This window comes from Apteryx rowi, unplaced genomic scaffold, assembly GCF_003343035.1.
Source record: "Apteryx rowi isolate R43461 unplaced genomic scaffold, aptRow1 scaffold_5, whole genome shotgun sequence".
In the NCBI taxonomy this organism is placed as follows: Eukaryota; Metazoa; Chordata; class Aves; order Apterygiformes; family Apterygidae; genus Apteryx; species Apteryx rowi.
The window spans coordinates 7,411,453-7,428,728 of NW_020450760.1; the positions used below are offsets into that span (position 1 = coordinate 7,411,453).

A 17,276-nucleotide genomic window follows, 5' to 3' on the forward strand; every position below is an offset into this window, starting at 1 on the left:
TTTGGTCCACTTTCATTTTGAGCTGATGACTACAGTGAAGACTAAAAAGATCTGATATGATCCTGATTGCTGCTCATGTAGGAGCAGTTCTTACAGTCTTTTGGTTGACCTGTCCGTTATCCTTTCTTAGCCTGACCACTTTTGTAATGACTCAAAACCAATTTGCTGCAGATAAAATCCAAATGCACACACACGGAAGCAAACATCCTCTTGCATGGAGAAGGTTGCTGATCTTTAAGGGAGCCCCTCCCTGGTGACTGCCCTCCTGTGAAGAGAGGAAGCACCACCCCTTGAGAACCCATCTTCATATCTGCTGTGACATAGCTGCTAGAGAAAGACAGAGCTATCCCATTGCGACAAACATGGGAGAATCTGAATAACAGTCACTATGAATGTGGACCTTTGGCAGATCCCCTGCTTATTAGTCATTTATTGTTTTCTTAATAAACCTACCTCATTAATGATGAGACGGCTTGCCATCCGCATTCTGGTGCGTGGTCCAAACTTATTTGTAATCATTATCCGTAACCCAGCTTCAGGGAACCGGAATTTGGGGGGACTGGAGCAGATGATCTCATCCACCATCACCACACTGTTTTTGCCGTACTGCTGCATCCCCTTCACTAATGATCACAATGACCAGGGTTAGTTGTAGAATTGATCTTACCATGTTTCCCCTCACCCAGTGCCATTCTCTTCATTCTCAGGTGTGTGTGTTTGGGTGTCATATTCATCTGAATGCCTGAATTTACCAGTGACTTTCATGTAATATTTCTGCAGCCTGGTGAATCTGTTCCTCAGTGGTGCACCTCATTTAGGTCATGTGCTGAAAGGGGCTTTCACTCCAATAAGGCAGCCACCATCAGTCCACTCTCCAATGAGTGGGAGTAGTTTTCACCCAGCCACTCATGCTGTAGTACCAGTTTTCTTTGCCTATGCTCCACTACGGTTTTCTAAGCTTTCTCTAAAAGCGCCTGCACTGAGGCAGTATAGACAGCCCTCCTGAGACCTATAAAGCTATCCCACTGGATCAAGGTGCTTAACAGTTGCTGCTGCACACCCAGAAGTCCCTAATGTTGTGCTCACTTGCTTTGGAAATCTTCACTTTACTTTCACAGAATATTATCAGTATCTGTAACATGACAAGATCTGAAACTATGGAAAACAACAACTGTCCAAAACAAATGTGTGTTACAAATAAGCCTTTGTTAATACAAAGGAATTTGTACCAAGGTAAGAGTTTTGTTTTGTTTGTTTTGTCTACCATGCTAAGAAAACAAACAAACAAACAGAGAGACAAAATCATATTGGGAATCAACATAAATACAAGCAAGGACTTCCAAAGGTTAACAACATACCGATATTCTCACAAGTGCTACAGACTACACATAGCAAGCAGAGCAAGGCTCAGCAGACAGGAGACATATCCATGTAGTGTTAGAAAGCAGGGCAGGAGATACGCATATGACTGTTATAAATATTAATTATTACATGTAATTACATGTAAGGAAACAAAACAACAGAATTCTTTGTTGCTTGTGTTACTGCTTTGCTTAGCTTGGCTTCACCCTCCCACCCGCCTTTTACAGCAACTTACTTACATTAAGAAGAGGAAGAGAATTTAGGAGGTAGAAGTAAAAGATAATTATTAGTGCATGGTTCCCACCAGGAAGCAAAGGAAATCTAAGGAAACATTCAACTAAAACAAAGGAATTAAAATGGACCTGTCCTAAACACACAGAAATCTATATAGGTATTGTTTACATTGTTACAGTGATGAAATATTTTTCATTTTCAGGAAGAAGTCAGGATCCATGCATGTATGTAAATCACATCATCCAATAAGGCTTTGCTGTCTCAAGCACATCTTAATATATTTGCTTTGAAGTTGGAGAAAAAAATCCTTTCATCATCATTCAGCATGAAAAACTTAATGAGACTGTAAATCACCAGTATACTGCTGTATCTTTTACCCTGCTCCATTCCAGCATCTTGTTTTATTTCACTAAAATGAGTTTTCAGTGAGTACACTGGGGTCACCCAAGCTGTCATAAAGAGATCTTTGGTTTCTCAAAGAAATATGTCCCACTTAAAGAATCAGCTCTATAGTTTTCCCTTACAGCCTAATCTCTAATGGAGAATAGAACTAGTAGTAATTTTGTATTTAGTAAACATACAGGAGCAATTATCCTCCCACCTCTGACATCTAAAACAAATTAACCTTGCTGAGTACTGCAGCTGATGATGCAAATGAGGAGCACAGCCATTCTGATGACTCTTGCAGTTAAAGTGATGCAGCTTTTCCTGTGAAGGAATATAGAGCCAGACAAACTACGTAGGAAAACCACAAGCCTTATAGAAGGGGACTCCACCATAGTAGCCTAACATTTGTTTTAGTTAGACAAAGAAAATGCAATGTTTGACAGCAATCCTTGTAAGGAAAAAATGCCAGATATCTTTGGTTTAACAGTCTCATCAGGTTAGTTGCTCTCAGGTGAATTTCTCAGTGAAGTCTCCAAAGTGCTTCTTTATTTTACAGTGTGCCAGGAAAACAAACATAGAAGCATTATAATCACTCTGAAACTATTCCTAAGACCAATAATGAGACAGTGACAAAACATACTCAGCTTTGATGAAATACCATTAAAAAACTTAGCATTGATGTAAAATGCATGACTATACATGTATGACTTACTGCAGCCATTTTGACTTACTGCAGTAAATTTCTCTCCTATTCTCCTAAGAGCTGTTCAGTCTCATATGCCCACAGATATACATAACTTTGCCTCATATGGTACAAATAGGCTCCATGTAAAAATGGCAAAAGTGGTTTTCACAAATGTGGGACAGTGAAAAATCCTTTTAGCTACTCCTTTGTGATATATTGCTCAGGCAAGTATGTTCTGAGCACGGCTTTTCCTTCTAACAAACTATAAAAATTTCTTGCTCATCAAAAAGCGCCATCACCATCAACTCTGCCAAAGTCAGTAGAAAGCTTCTTGGTGACTTTATTTGACTCTGGATTAGGCCCTCGCATATCTACATCACATTCTGTTCAGAAACCCACTTTTGTCTACAGTTCATATTATTAGGCAGGAATTGTACCACGCCACCTGGGAGAAATTTGGGTCAATACAATAAAAGCCAAGGGCAATGAGCCACAGCGTTTGTTTAAAAAAATTTTTTTTAATAGGAGTATTTTTTAAACAGGAGCATTATTCACAAACGTACAAATCTTTTGCCTTCACCTGTGAGTGTAGATTCACTGAAACTGAATCTATCCCATGGAGAAAAGCTCTTCTTTTTCTCTCTGAAACTCCAGTAATGGAAGCTTTTATGTTTTACCATTGGAAGCTCTTGAAAGTAATAAAACTTAAGAAGATCAAAGAGAGTTGTGTAGTGTGCGGATCCCCTTTTATCTGCACCTTAAGCAACAGAATAATCATTGTCAGTAGGAAGAAAGTTCCTCACCCAAAGCAGCTGTTCTTTTAGGGGAAGAAATCAGATTTTGCCTGTGTGGAGAACCAGATTAAGGTTAGACCTGTGCCATGATGAACCCAAGGGAGGTATTTCAGTGGATCCTGGAACTTGCTAACAGCTGGTTGGAGGTAAGGCAGAGGCAAGCTGTAGTTGCTGTCTCACTGCTGCTAGCAGTGCTCCTGTTTCTGAAAGCTGCTTCTGAGGAAGGTGGAGCTCAGCTTGTGAAGTCAGCCAAGTATCCACTAACAGAGAGGAATCTGACTGAAACTGCAGTCTCACAGCATCTCTAAGGCAAATTAGAGATGAAATCTGCTGTGGACAGTGCCTAGTGGAGATACCATTCTCATGAGCCCAGGCTTTTGTTATCTTTCTTGCTGCTTTTCCTGAAAGTTCTGCATGCTCTTCACAAGCATTAAATAATCTTCATGTTTCCTGAGAAGGTAATAGGTGGACAGGCAAACACTCTGTGCTATCATCCCTCCATCACACAGTGGCTAGAAAGGATGAAGGATGCATCTTAACATGAATCTTAAGAGGAATCTTGAGATGAATCTTAAAAGAATGAATCTTAAGAGTATATGATCTAAGAGTATATGCATAGAGATGACATCAGAATCCAACAAAGGACTCAAAAGTAAAAACCACTTATATCTGTGTTCTACCATCCATTTCCTGTGTACACACTGGAATATACCAGTAACAACATCCCTAGGAAGTATCCTCTAAATCTCATATGAATGCACCCCCATGTCCAACTGATGGACTTTACTATATGATAGTCAACGCTCATGAAAATTCATTGTAAAGAGATCAAAATATCTCAAAGACATCTTAATTATGCTATGATGTTCTATGAGAAGTACTTTTAAATCAATATTAAACTATTGTCTAAACACTACACCCAAGACTGGAGCATTAGTGCGCTGTCATTGTATAAACCTGTAGTAAGCTTTGAAGGTAGCAATGATTTGGCTGTACAAAGAGAGGGAATGGAAGAGAAGGGGGATAATACAGAGATAAAAGGAAGTTTACCAAAAAAAAAAGTATGTTTGCTTACGTAGTAACTGAAGCTGGGTGTCATCTTCTTTCCCTTTATGACAAAGACTCGGACCGCAAAGAACCCACTTTCCTGATTTCATGCATGTGCCTAGCAATGTATGCTCAGATATTTAGATATGTGAAGGTCAACCTTCCCAGGACCTGAACTCAACATGTGATTCCCTCTTGACAACTGATCTGCCTATGTCTTTCCTTCAAAACTCACATCTCAGTTTCTATATCAGCCATAATCAAATTTTTGAAGCGAAGATTACCTTTTTCCTGGCAAAAGAAAAATATTTCTTTCACAGTGTTGTAGCTCATCACTGAACAGGAAAGAAAAGGGAAGCAAAATTGCCGATGTACAAAGCAGCTTGTTTCCATAATCTCCACAAAAGATGATTTTGATTGGGGTTTTTTTGTTCAGTGGTTTGACTACTGAATTGTCAAGTTAGACCAATAAAAATTCCTGCTTAAGACTGAATAGTGACAATATTTTGACCAGTATTAAAGGGAAAAAAAAGGATATTCTGTGAACTACTCTTTTTCAAATTCCTGTCTGCTCAGCCTTACCTTTCCATAGTAATGGAATGGATGGGTCATCACAACTAGGGGCATAACATTTATTACCATCTTCCAGCTCATTGTTGACTGTGTCACCATTTCCAACATTCTTGCTTTTGATGGTGAAGAAATTTTGCATCCTCACATTGTACCTGAAAATTCAAAGGGAAGGTCTGAAAAGGCTGAAGTATATTGCATTTCCCTTTCAAATTCTCAGGCCTCTGAGAACAATTTATGCAGACTAGCACAGCCTAGATGCACATTCTCTGACAGCTAATAAGAAGTTAAGACAAAGAAGAAATTCAGTGGCAAGCTGACAGGAAAGCAAGGGCTCCACCTGCCTCATACAAGATAAAGACGACTACAAAAAGACACTATTTTAATATATTCCATGGAGAACATTGAGTTCTGGAGGAAATACTACATGTGGGAATGTGAAGTCTTGCAGGCTTCCCCACTGYGCTAAAGAACATGACTACAAAGCACACAACACATACAATCCCTGAGACAAGCTTTTGCTATCCTTGTAGTGCAGAGGCACCTCCCCGTATTCTAGAAAGTTTCACTGTATCTGTGGGGTTCTCTTGGAACCAAAGATTTACCTTTGTTCTGTTTCTTGAAAGAATATGTAGTTCAGAAACTTATCGCAAATCTATATAAGCAATTATATTTAAACAAATACCAAAACAAAATAGACGGAACTTGGCTCTAGACCACAATTACCACCTTTTATGGTAACAAATATTTGCACTAATCTTTTCCTGCTTTAACATAACCTTTATACAGGGACCATTTTTGGATATGTACATCAGTCCTCTGCCACTTAGAGAAACTTAAGTCCCTGCCCTTAGAGAAACATCCTTTCATCTCTGCTTTATGAATAACAATCTGATTTAAATTTCAGCTTTTGAATGGTCATGTCATTAAAAATATTTATTTCACATTTATGCGGTGTTTTATCACTCTGTTGATAGAACTAGGGAATAACAGTTCCTGCTGCAACAAAAAATACAATGCAACATGGAGTTTATTTCCTGTAGATGCAGAAGAAAACAATGACATAATGACTCCACCTTGCTATTGAGCTGATTCAGTGAAAGCAGAACACTCTGGAGTTGTGGATTTTGGAGTCAGGACATTCACTATACAATGGCCTCTTGCCTACTGCACCAGCTCTCAGTTCACCTCACTGCTACTCTGTCTGTTCCCTACACTGGGTACATGAACATTTCTGGGACTATGGACCAAGCTCTTCTAGAGAAAGGATGCACTATTTTAGCCCTAGGGTGGGACCTAGCAGTGCTGTCAATGAGCTCTGCTAAGCCTGATGTAGGAGAAAAAGGAGGCTGAGGTCCCAAAAATGGTGATTTGTGGGGGAAGGGCACCAAGGGAGAAGGCTCAGCAGCTTACAACAGAAGGTCTGACTCATAGACCTTTGCAGTAACAGTCAGATCTCTGACTGTCCTGTCAGAGGTAGTAAAGAAGGATGTCACTACACTACGGGAGAAGGATATCAGTACACAAGTACATCTGGTATGAGAATGCCTGAAGATCAATACACGCTTAGCTCTCTGTCTGATGTTCCTTGACCTTGTTCTCCAGAGGTTACAGAAACCAGGTATAAAACCAGGTATTTGTAAAACTGTTACAGATGCCACAACGAGAACCTAACATAGCACAGCAGCCAAGCTGTAGAGTCAGTCACTGTGCATCTGACAGGAACCTGTAAAAGTATTCATGCTTTAGTACTTCTCTCCTCTCTACAATACAATGTAGTAATGCAACTATGGTATCAAGAKATGGGCAGAGGAGGAAGTTACCATGAGCTAAGCTTGAGTATAAACTTAGAAAATACATAGCAGCTTGCCTCTCAGAGAAAGAGGAATAAAATACATTGTATGTACCATGCTTCCCATGAGCATGTGCATAGGCAGTTGATGTCCTATAGCTGACATGCTGTGAGCTTAAACTACAGAGTACCCAGTGGACTTTTTCACATATCTTTGTAAATTGGCATTTCCTCTCAACTATCTCTGAAACCTACTTTACCTCCTTGCACCATGAAAAGGATGTATCCAAAGATTTGCTGTTGACTGAGCACATACCTGGAGCAAAACTGATTAAGCATGAAAATGCAAGGGATCCTGCGCAGCAACAAGATTGGCTGCATTGTCCTTAGCAAGAGGACCAAGGACAAAACCACACCGAAAGAATGATGGTCAATTAACAGCTAAAGGACATGGAGAGGAGAAAAGCACTTACTTCATGGTAAGTATGTAGAATGAATACATAACGATGAGTACAAGGCTTTCCCACCTCAAAGAGACAAAAGAAAAAGTGTTAAATGGTCATTCCAGCAGCTACATCCTTTGCAAGTTTTCTTTAAGAATGTGCACTAAACATCTAGTACAAGTAACATTTGTGCGCACAGGATTCACATCATTTAAGATTAGATGGAGTCTCAGCAGAACGGGGGAAGCAAAGACTTTCAAGTTCCAATAAACATGCAAATCACATGTAATACATGTATCTCAGAAACATGCTACACAGACTGAAACCAGAGCTGCCCTCTGAGGATCATATTGCCAGGGCATACTGTCAGCTCAGTGCTGAGGCACAGGCCAAGCACCCTGAGGGGGCTCTTTTAGAGGATGCATATGACCTTCCACTAGGATCCCAGCTTGGACTGCTCTCTGGGAAAACTAGCACCCCCATACATGTTAACAACCAGAATCAGAACAGTGGAACTTCAGTTACCTTCTCTGCACATGTGTGAGTCCCTCAGACCTTACATACAGCCTATGTACTTAGTTAATGTTTCCAGGTTATTATTTTTCTTTTAGTTTTCCCTGATTATCATAAAATATGTAACCAAAGCAAACAAACAGGATTTCCTAGATGTCAGCTCCAGCTCTTACTCACAGGGTACAAGAACAAAATCTAGTTACACTGCAACTCTATTTACTGATCTCTCAGGGCGAATATAGGACTGTAAGGAACAACTTACATAACTTACCATACTATTTTCTCATCATATATGAACTAGAAGAAAAAAAAAAGGAAACCATAAATTGACAGTTTCTCTGACCTAACTTGAAAAATGATCAAATTTATTGAATATCAATCATATCTAACCAGAAACTACTGGAGTCCCCTTTTGACCCTCTCTAACCCAGAACTTTCACTGTATGGATTGTGCCCCTCATAGCCCCAAAGCACAAATCTTGTGGACAAGGCCTGGATCCTTCTCAGTGATTTTTATTACTATTATTCACTAAAACAGTGTGAGTGTGTGAAAGACAGACAGACAGACACACACACACACACACACACACACATGCTGTGCACCTGTAAAAGATAGTGAAATCGCATGTATTTTGAAGAGACCTAAGACATAAAGCACTGAATCTTTTCATAGCTAATCTAGTTTTAGCAGAATAGGCAGCCATTTCACCTCTGCTCTTAGGCCAGCTGGTTATACATATCTTACTCCACCCTGTGTAACGCCTGTAATTGAATGGTCAGACAGCCTTTCATATTTGTTACAAATCAAATTAAGCGTATTCTCCCCCTCCCTGTCACTGTGTGTAGTAAATGCATATGTTCAGGAACTACTACACTGCTCTAGATGAACAGAACAACACCTCAGCTGTGATCTATTTAGTAAAATTTACCCACATGGGCAGGCTGGCAAGAATCTCTGAAATAAAACTAATGTGTAGGAGCAAGAAACAGACACCTTCCCTATTTAAAATAGAGGTGCAGCTCAAAACTTTACATCTCCGCCACAAGCAGTCCCTTTGGTCAGAAGAGAGTGCTAACTGCACTGTACAACAATAGCCTGTTAGTCTGCAGAACGTTACAGGCTGTAGGTACAAAATGAATATGACAGACATACTCTGTGGAACTGCACAAAGCTTTCATTTCTGGACCAGGCTGTGGAGTCATCTTGCTGAGCACTCACTTCTGGATGTCACTAGAACTAGTTATGAAAATAATTGTTTAGCAATGTATATCAATTGTTAGCAGAATGGCCCTCTGAAATTAAGCAACAAAACACATGATTGGTAAGAGGGCTACTTACAGCTATAAGTATGATCACAGACAATGTGTAGTACATAGAGTCCCTGAACACAGCCCACCAGGTGAGATGAACCACCTGAAAAAAATCACAATTTTAGCCAACAAAAAAGAAAAAAAAGAAAGATCTTAAAGACAAAACAAAGACCTCCATCTTGCAATCACTTAGGTGTGTGAGCAGAATCATTATTAGCAGCGATTCTGAAATAAATAGCTGTCCTGTGCCGACAGGAAGACATATCAGTCTGTCAGACAATGAATCTGTAATAAGCATTAATAAAAATCATATAGAAACTTTCATTAATGAAAGATATTTCTTACTAATGCTATTTTAATTGGCCATAATTTCAATTGTAAAGTACAATTCATTGCAGTGCAGCAAATCAAGTACAAGCAAAAGCAAGTGCAAACAAATGCAAGTGCAAGCAAAAGCAAAGCAAGTGCAATTCCCACTTCACTCTAATTGTGGATATATCAGACTTAGTACAGAAAAAAATATGATACATAGTCTAACCATCTACTGAGGAGATGAAGCAAATCTCATGCTTGGGTCCTAGATGCTTTGATCACCATTGGTACCAGAAAGGAGTAGGAGATGCAGCTGACCATTTGACTATGGACATAGTATTGTATGAAGAGGAATCATCTTCCTCTGGATACTACATGTTCAGAGTGCTGAAACTACAGCTAAACTTTTGGGGAACATTTGCTATTTGTAAAGTTTTCATAAATTCTTTTCTACATTGGCATTACCTCCATGTCAGCTTTTTTTTGTTTGTTTTTGACTAATGCTCCTTTTTTTATATATATTTGCTCATGCAAAACCCCATAATATAAGCAATTGAACTCCATAAAGCTAGGTATCTTACTAACCTGTCCTGCAAATATTCCACAGACACCAATGATGCAGAGGATGTTGAAAACTGCTGAACCAACAATGGTCCCTACTCCTACATCTCCATGAGTGATAAATACACCTGCAGAGGGAGCAAAATGTGCATTATTACCTCTGTCATTTGATTTTAGGCTACATGCTATTACTCAGATCAAGTACTACTCAACAATAACAAAGATTATTTGAAAGTTTAATCAAAACATGTTTCATAATAAATGCTCACTTCTCCATGGAGCATTTTGTGCTTTTAGGCTAGCTAGTGGCTCCACATATTTGGCTTAACATCTCTACCTATGTATTTTTTTTTTAAGTGGATAAATTTTGTAACTAGCTAGTACAATAGTAAGTCCTGTATTTGACAGCTTGGCTGTTACTGGTGTAGTAATCCATTACAGTGAACATAAAACAACTCCTGTTCCATCAGGAACATGGAATACAATTCACTTCAAACACTATAATAAAGCACAGAAACCTTTCTCCCAAGCATTTAATATTTCGTGTGCTCTTCCTTAGAATGTCTCACAGGAATAAGAGGTTCTTCCCTCAGAGAACCAGCAGCTACCTTGGTGTAGTAACGTGTGCCTTCTGATGCCAATAAAGAATCAGGCTCCAGGTTTAGCCTGTTCTAGAACCAACTTTGCCCTTTCCCTTAGTACTGAACCCACTTATGCCTCATATACTTATCTATAACACAAGCATATCAGAAAAACAAAAATCAAAGGCTGGAAGGGATCTCCAAGGGTTATCTAGTGTAATCGTCAGCACTGAGGCAGGACCAGATATACCTAGATCACACTACAGAGTTGTCTCTCCTTGTACTTAAAATCTTCCAGTAAAGGAAGCTTTAAAGATTTACCTTCACTTTCTTCAAGTTTTCGTTAGAGATAATACTTTCTGAGCCTCTTACCCTTTTTCTCCTCTCTGTACTTGTTCTAATTTGTCTGCAACTCTCTTGAAGCACAGTAACAAAATTGGATATAATATCCCAAATAGGGCCTAACAGAACTGAGTGAAGGAGGATAATTTAGAAATCCCATGCTTTACTCAAAATACTCCAGTTAATATGTGCCAGAAGGAGGGCTGAGTTATTTGCAACATCCCACCATCGATTTCTGTTTGACTCCCGCTTCTTTTACAATACACTATGGCCCTTTTTGATCTACAGCTCTCTAACCATTCTTCCTCCTAGATATCTATCTATCATCTACTTCATTTTAGTTACTCTTTGCATTTGCTCCTATTAAATTGCATCTTTTTATCTTAAATTGATCAAGATCTTTCTTCATCTTATTTTTGTCTCCCAAAATGCTTGTGATCCTTCATACACTTGTGTCATCTAAAATTACATGTCTAGACTCCATTCTTTCATTCAAGTTATTCAAGAAAATAGGACTGACCTTGTGTGATCTGTCTTGAGATACTTTCTCAGCTTTAAACTTAAGCTTTAATTACTTATCCTTGGAAACTGTTCTTTAATAAGTTGGACAAGATGTTACAGTGTGTTTCTTTAGATCATATTTCCCTAAAGTTTGTAAGACTGTCAGTCAGGATAGTATCAGAAAGCCTACTTAAGCTTTACTAAAGACAGATGTTTCAAATCTGCTGCTTTCCCCTTCCCTATCAGTGTACTTTGTGCAGAATCCTTCCAGGGAATTCCTGTGATCTCCTTTATACTGGTACTACTTTTGCCATTTAGACCTCCCTTCTGTGACAATAAACTTTAGTAGTTCGTGGATTAATTCAAGCAATTCTTTAACTAATCTAGAGAGAACTTCATTATGTCCATCTGACTTTAGCAGATCTAACTTCTCTGTACATTATTTAATTTGCTCTTTTCTCATGTTCCCTGTTCTCCCACTTCCTTGCTAAAATTAATTCCCTTTATTTGTGAAAAAGAAGCCAGAGGCATCCGATGTTTCAAACTCTTTCTCAGAGGACTGCAATAAGATTCAGCTCTCACTTCTTATGTTCAGAACCAGCCATTCCTCTCTGTGTTTTCAGAGGAGACTCACTGTCTCATGAGATATTTTGAGTAGTTAATTATACCATGAACCACAGACTGGTTGGCAACTATAATCGCCGATTATAAATTGACAAAAGAATGGTAGTACTTTTGGATACCTCTGCTTCATCTGCTGCTGATTTTTTAACAGCAGGTCTCATAAAAGCCAATGTGTGGGCTCCATACCTATAACAGATGCAAACAACTCTGGAGTGGAGCTTCCTGCAGCCATGAACGTGGCTCCAGCAACATCTTCACTCAAATGTAGTTTCTGGAAAAGAAGTATTGATTATTTCAGCACTGTTACTCTAATTAACATGGCACAGTTCTATAGCTGCAAAGATAGAAGCCCTTCATTTTCTGCCCACCACACTATTAAAGATTGAACAGTCACTATGATACAGAACTAGACATACAGCCTTTTCAGAAGGCAAAAATACTTTGGGCAAATAAAATGTCTATACCCTAACTTGGTGAGATGTCAGATAATATTATCTACTTACATATAACTGATTAGCTGATTGTAACTTAGATGTAGCTGATTAGAGAAAGACATTCCTGCAGACCCTAAAAGCTTGCAAACTCATCTTGAATCATTTTCATGACTTCACTTTTGGAACTCTAAATGCAATCATTCAAGACTTACAGACAATTCTTGGGGCTTCTAAAATTTGACAGTAGAAATCAATAGGAGAAAAATATAACCTCTCTGGATGTATCTTACAAACAGCAGGCCTAATTCTGACCTCACTTACAACTGTGTAAATCAAAAGCAAATCCACTGACACACACAAAGTTAGACCAATTAGACACAGAGAGGCCTGTGTACTGTAGTCGGATCTATTTTTATTACAGTGTCTCTTAAGCTCTAATAGGATATAGGTTCCTGAGAGTTCTCAGACCAGCATAAGCAAGTGCAGCTCCACAAGTGGGCTGCATCAATTTAATATTGCCTGAGGATCTTTCCCTTGAACTATAAAGAAGGTTTTATGGAGGAGGTTTTTTTCTTTTTGAGAGTCTCTAGACTCATCATTAGTATCTCATCTCTCTTTCAAGGACAGAAAAGTGACTGATGACAAAAGGAGCAGTGCAAAAATAGAGTATTTCTCAGGCAGTACGCAACATTTTGAGCTGATGAAAACAGGCATCCTAGAGAACTTGACAAAACAGAAACACAAGCCCTTACTCTATTGTGTGATCTATTACCAGTTACACTGCTGAAGAAGTTCAAACATTAATTGTGCTAACTACTTGAATTCTTCTTAGCTGTCTTAATGTTCAGCAGAACACGAGACAAGAGGCAAAGATTTTGTGAAGGATCAACAGCTGTACTCTGCTACAACTTAAATACGGTGTATAAGGTGCATGCATAAGACAGAACATCTGTAAAGCGAAAGAAAAGATCCTTACGGAATATTTAGCAGATACTCACTGCCTCCCTTATTCTTCCATTTGTCTTCCTATTGATAAGTAAGTAGCTCTGAATAACATCTATAGGAATTCTCCACATATATTCATAGAAAAATAAAGTCTTTTTTACTAGCTACAAGAGTTTTTCAGAAACTGTTGATATGCAGTTTTGTTAAAAGCAAAGGAAATGTGATTTCCACTTTGTCATAAAAACAGAATCAAAATCTAGTTTTGTATTTTGTATCCATTTTGTAGTATTTAACCAAAGCACTCTCCAACATAACATTTATATGCCAAGYATAAATTCTACCCTTTTCTGATCAACTAAAATAAGTAGAATCTTGTATGTAATTTTGCAAAGTTTTCTCAGAAATTATGTAAAGGAATTACATTCATTTTGAATAATAAAAGCATACAGTATTACAAACTGTCATGAAATGTCACATAGCTGGTTTAAGGGGGCTTTGTACATAAAATGTCATATAACTTTAGTTATAATGCTAACAATTTCCTTTCCAAGTATTGATCTTTTATTGCCTCAGGGCGGGATTTCAAAGGTACTTTGTACTGCTTGTCTTTGCTATATTGTAGTCAGTTTAAAAACTCTCCCTGACATCTGCTGGGACTGACAGAAGCCAATACTGAGTACCTCAGGTGGGGAAACAGTTTTGCCATCTCTCTAAATTTTTGGATATGTAAATATGTATTCCCACTCTGAATCAAATCAAGATACACACTYTTCCCACCCATCTCCTTTCTACTAGAACTGCAAAAGCAGTCTAATTCTTCTCGCTGATAGAGGTAGCTATGCAATAAAACTTGAAAAGCCAACACATTAATTTTGTGCTTTTTTCCCCAAGAGTGTTTTAAAAATGGAAGGACAATAATAAACCCAATTCATCCATATGTCATATCCATTTTACCTATGTGCTTCAGGTATCTAAGAGTGGATTTGGGAAATGTTCTCATTAAATCTTTTTTTTTTCACCTTGATTGTCATTGAGAGGACCAATGTGCTCATACCATCGGTGAGTTTTTTGATGGAAAGCCCAATCCATTTGAAAAGGACTGAGATCACCAATTCACAGGAAAGAATTCCAAACAATGATGGCATAAAATGTTCAGTGCTGTAATGTATTTTAACCAGTTTTTCAAAGACGAATAAAGTTCTTCAACATACCTCACAAATTTTCTCTAAGGATGGAACAAAGAAGTCATCACATACTATAGCCAAAGCATAGAACATATAAAGAGCCTGTAAAGAAAATAAAGTTAGGAAATACTTCAGATATCTCCTCTACATAAAAAGAAGAAAAAAAAGCAAGGCTATATTTTTTCTAACAGTATAATGAACAGACTATCAGGAATATATGGCTTCATTTTTCATCCATTCTAAAAAAAATACCCTTTGCTGATCAGTTTAGGGCATGAAAACAGATCATATGTAAGATTAAGTTTAGGACAATCACATTTGCCAAACCCTACAGTATAAAAGGTACCACAGTTTGACAGAATAGGATGCCATAATAGGATTCAAATATAATAAAGTAACAGGCAGGGTTTTACACATTGACATAGCCATCATTTATATTTTCCATTAATTATCGGACCAGGTAATTAAGGAGAAAGCAACATCATGTTGATTAAGAATGCACATGAAATAATCACACCTGGAAATCAGTGTCCCTGACCTTGGCTCACTGCAGCAAACCTCTCAGGGATGATGGTGGTTTCATGCATACGTGTGAACCTCCCACTGTTTTATGTGGCTTTATGTTCTGTGCTTGTGTAGTTGGCCTTACTAATCCTGCTGTTCTCAATCAAGCAAAATTCCTTTCTACTTTACTTTCCCAGAGCTGGGAATGGAAAACTGGAGCCTGCAGGCCATAATTGTTTTGCTTTTTCTACAATAAAATGTAAAACTCCACATGACATTTTCTGTACTTCCTCAGGGTGTTTTTTTGTATTACAATTGCATCTTTTGCATAGAGGTGCAATCAAAATGAAAGAGCATCAAAAGAACGCTCCTCATCATGCATGTTGTCATCGACAAAGGAATCCCAAACCCTGTATATACAAGCAAATGCACACAAGTCAGTGGCAGAAATCCTTCTGGTATCCACAGGGACAGGATTTCATCTCTAAGATGATGAATGCCTAAGCATTGCAAATTCAGACTCACAAGATCATTTTCTTAAATAAATGTTACCTTTTGAGCATTTGCATCCATATAGACTTATTAGAAATATGAAATCAAAGTATTAGAAACACGTTTATATATACAGAGTTCTATTTAGTAAAGGCACTAAGATGAGTAACATCTTACAAGAGAAATACACAGAAAATAAAAATGAAGCACAGTAGAGCAAAACTTACAGCAAGGATATGAAGCAGAACCCCTCCTTGCTGCCTTTCTTTATTTGTAAATATATCCTGAGGAAATTCATTAATTGCTGAAAGAGAAAAAAATATATATTTTTTAATTTCTACAGAATCTATAAATGGCAGACTGAAAAATAAGGATGTCTCTGTAGAAATATACGACCAAACAAGAACGTATCTTTTAACTTGGTACATCATAGCCCGCCACATCATAGTCTTTTTTCTCTCTGAAGAACAAACAGAGAACTGACTCCTAGGTGTTATTAATTATCATCCTTCCAATGGCTTAAACACTCAGTGATTACTATGTGTTTCACATTCTTGGTGCCTTATTTTTATTATCCTCCCTTCTAAATACACTTTGAAGTGATCAGCATGGGGATAAAATTCATCCTGAAATAATATTCCTGGCTGTAAGCATGCCTTGCCCCTGAAAAATTATTCAATAGTTGTAACCTTCTATTAGGTTCTTAACTGAAAACTTTTATATGGCCCCACAGTGTTGCAAATCATTTCAAAAAGATTAAATCAACACCAAGCATTTTCTCAGACAGAAAAGTTTTGCAGAGTTCAGTTAAAGGATCTGTGTTCCACACAGAGTGTGAAAAAAGGATTCCAGATGGTGGAGACAAAGACAGCAACTAAATCAATCAAGGGGCTGAAGAAAGGTAAGAGATGGAACATACAGGATGACAAAACAGGCAGCGATAGAGATCTACGGTGCCTCAGACATGAGTCTGGGAAGTTGAAGGGTGAAAATTATCTCAGCCACTGAAATCCAAATGGGTTGAACTTGTGAAATTATTATTTAGGACCACATGTTGGTTTCAGCAAGGAGTTGTATATGTAGATTGATGGCAACATAAACTCCCAAAAGTTTTTTGAACTGAACCATAATATATTGAAACTTGGAGGAGGACACAGAGGACTATATGATCATCTTTCCCCTATTCAAGTCTGCCAGTTAAAGAAATGCCAAAAACAGCCTAGAGAATAGGACAATATATGATATTTATGCTGATTCATTTTCTATTTCAATTGTCTTATTTTCTAAATTTCCAGTATAATTTTGCAAACAATAAACATGAACACAGAAACCAAGAATTCAACATATGGCTGATGAATTTAGTTACTGAACTTGAAACACTTTAAAATAGCCTACTTTGCAGGAAGTATTGCACTATGACTCTTTGAAAATTAAATTGTTTAGAGTGTCTTAAATCTGAGTTACCTGTAATCACCAAACACACTCGAAAATTTTGGCTGCAGTGAGAAAATACTCCAGTTTCAAAGACCTGAATTATCTGCCATCTCTTCAATCCTTGAGATTCATATAAATGCAAAAATACCTTGTCCCTCCTCGTTTGTACTACGCACATCTCCATATGCTGCATATGTCTAGCTTGACACAGACTTGAACAGTGT

At 38.0% G+C, this 17,276-nt stretch overlaps 1 protein-coding gene across 1 annotated transcript in view; it reads right to left on the bottom strand.

Annotated features, from left to right (window-relative positions):
• The window catches only part of LOC112972648 (ras and Rab interactor 3-like), a 178,850-nt gene that overhangs the window by 104,385 nt on the left and 57,189 nt on the right, over nt 1-17,276 (bottom strand). The window contains exons 3-11 of the mRNA XM_026079456.1: nt 15,846-15,922; nt 14,650-14,724; nt 12,246-12,330; nt 10,036-10,139; nt 9,167-9,241; nt 8,099-8,124; nt 7,345-7,398; nt 5,092-5,234; nt 454-623 (exon numbers count right to left, since the gene is read on the bottom strand). Coding sequence (XP_025935241.1) covers nt 454-623; nt 5,092-5,234; nt 7,345-7,398; nt 8,099-8,124; nt 9,167-9,241; nt 10,036-10,139; nt 12,246-12,330; nt 14,650-14,724; nt 15,846-15,922 — 809 coding nt within the window. The remainder of the gene's footprint in view (nt 1-453; nt 624-5,091; nt 5,235-7,344; nt 7,399-8,098; nt 8,125-9,166; nt 9,242-10,035; nt 10,140-12,245; nt 12,331-14,649; nt 14,725-15,845; nt 15,923-17,276) is intronic.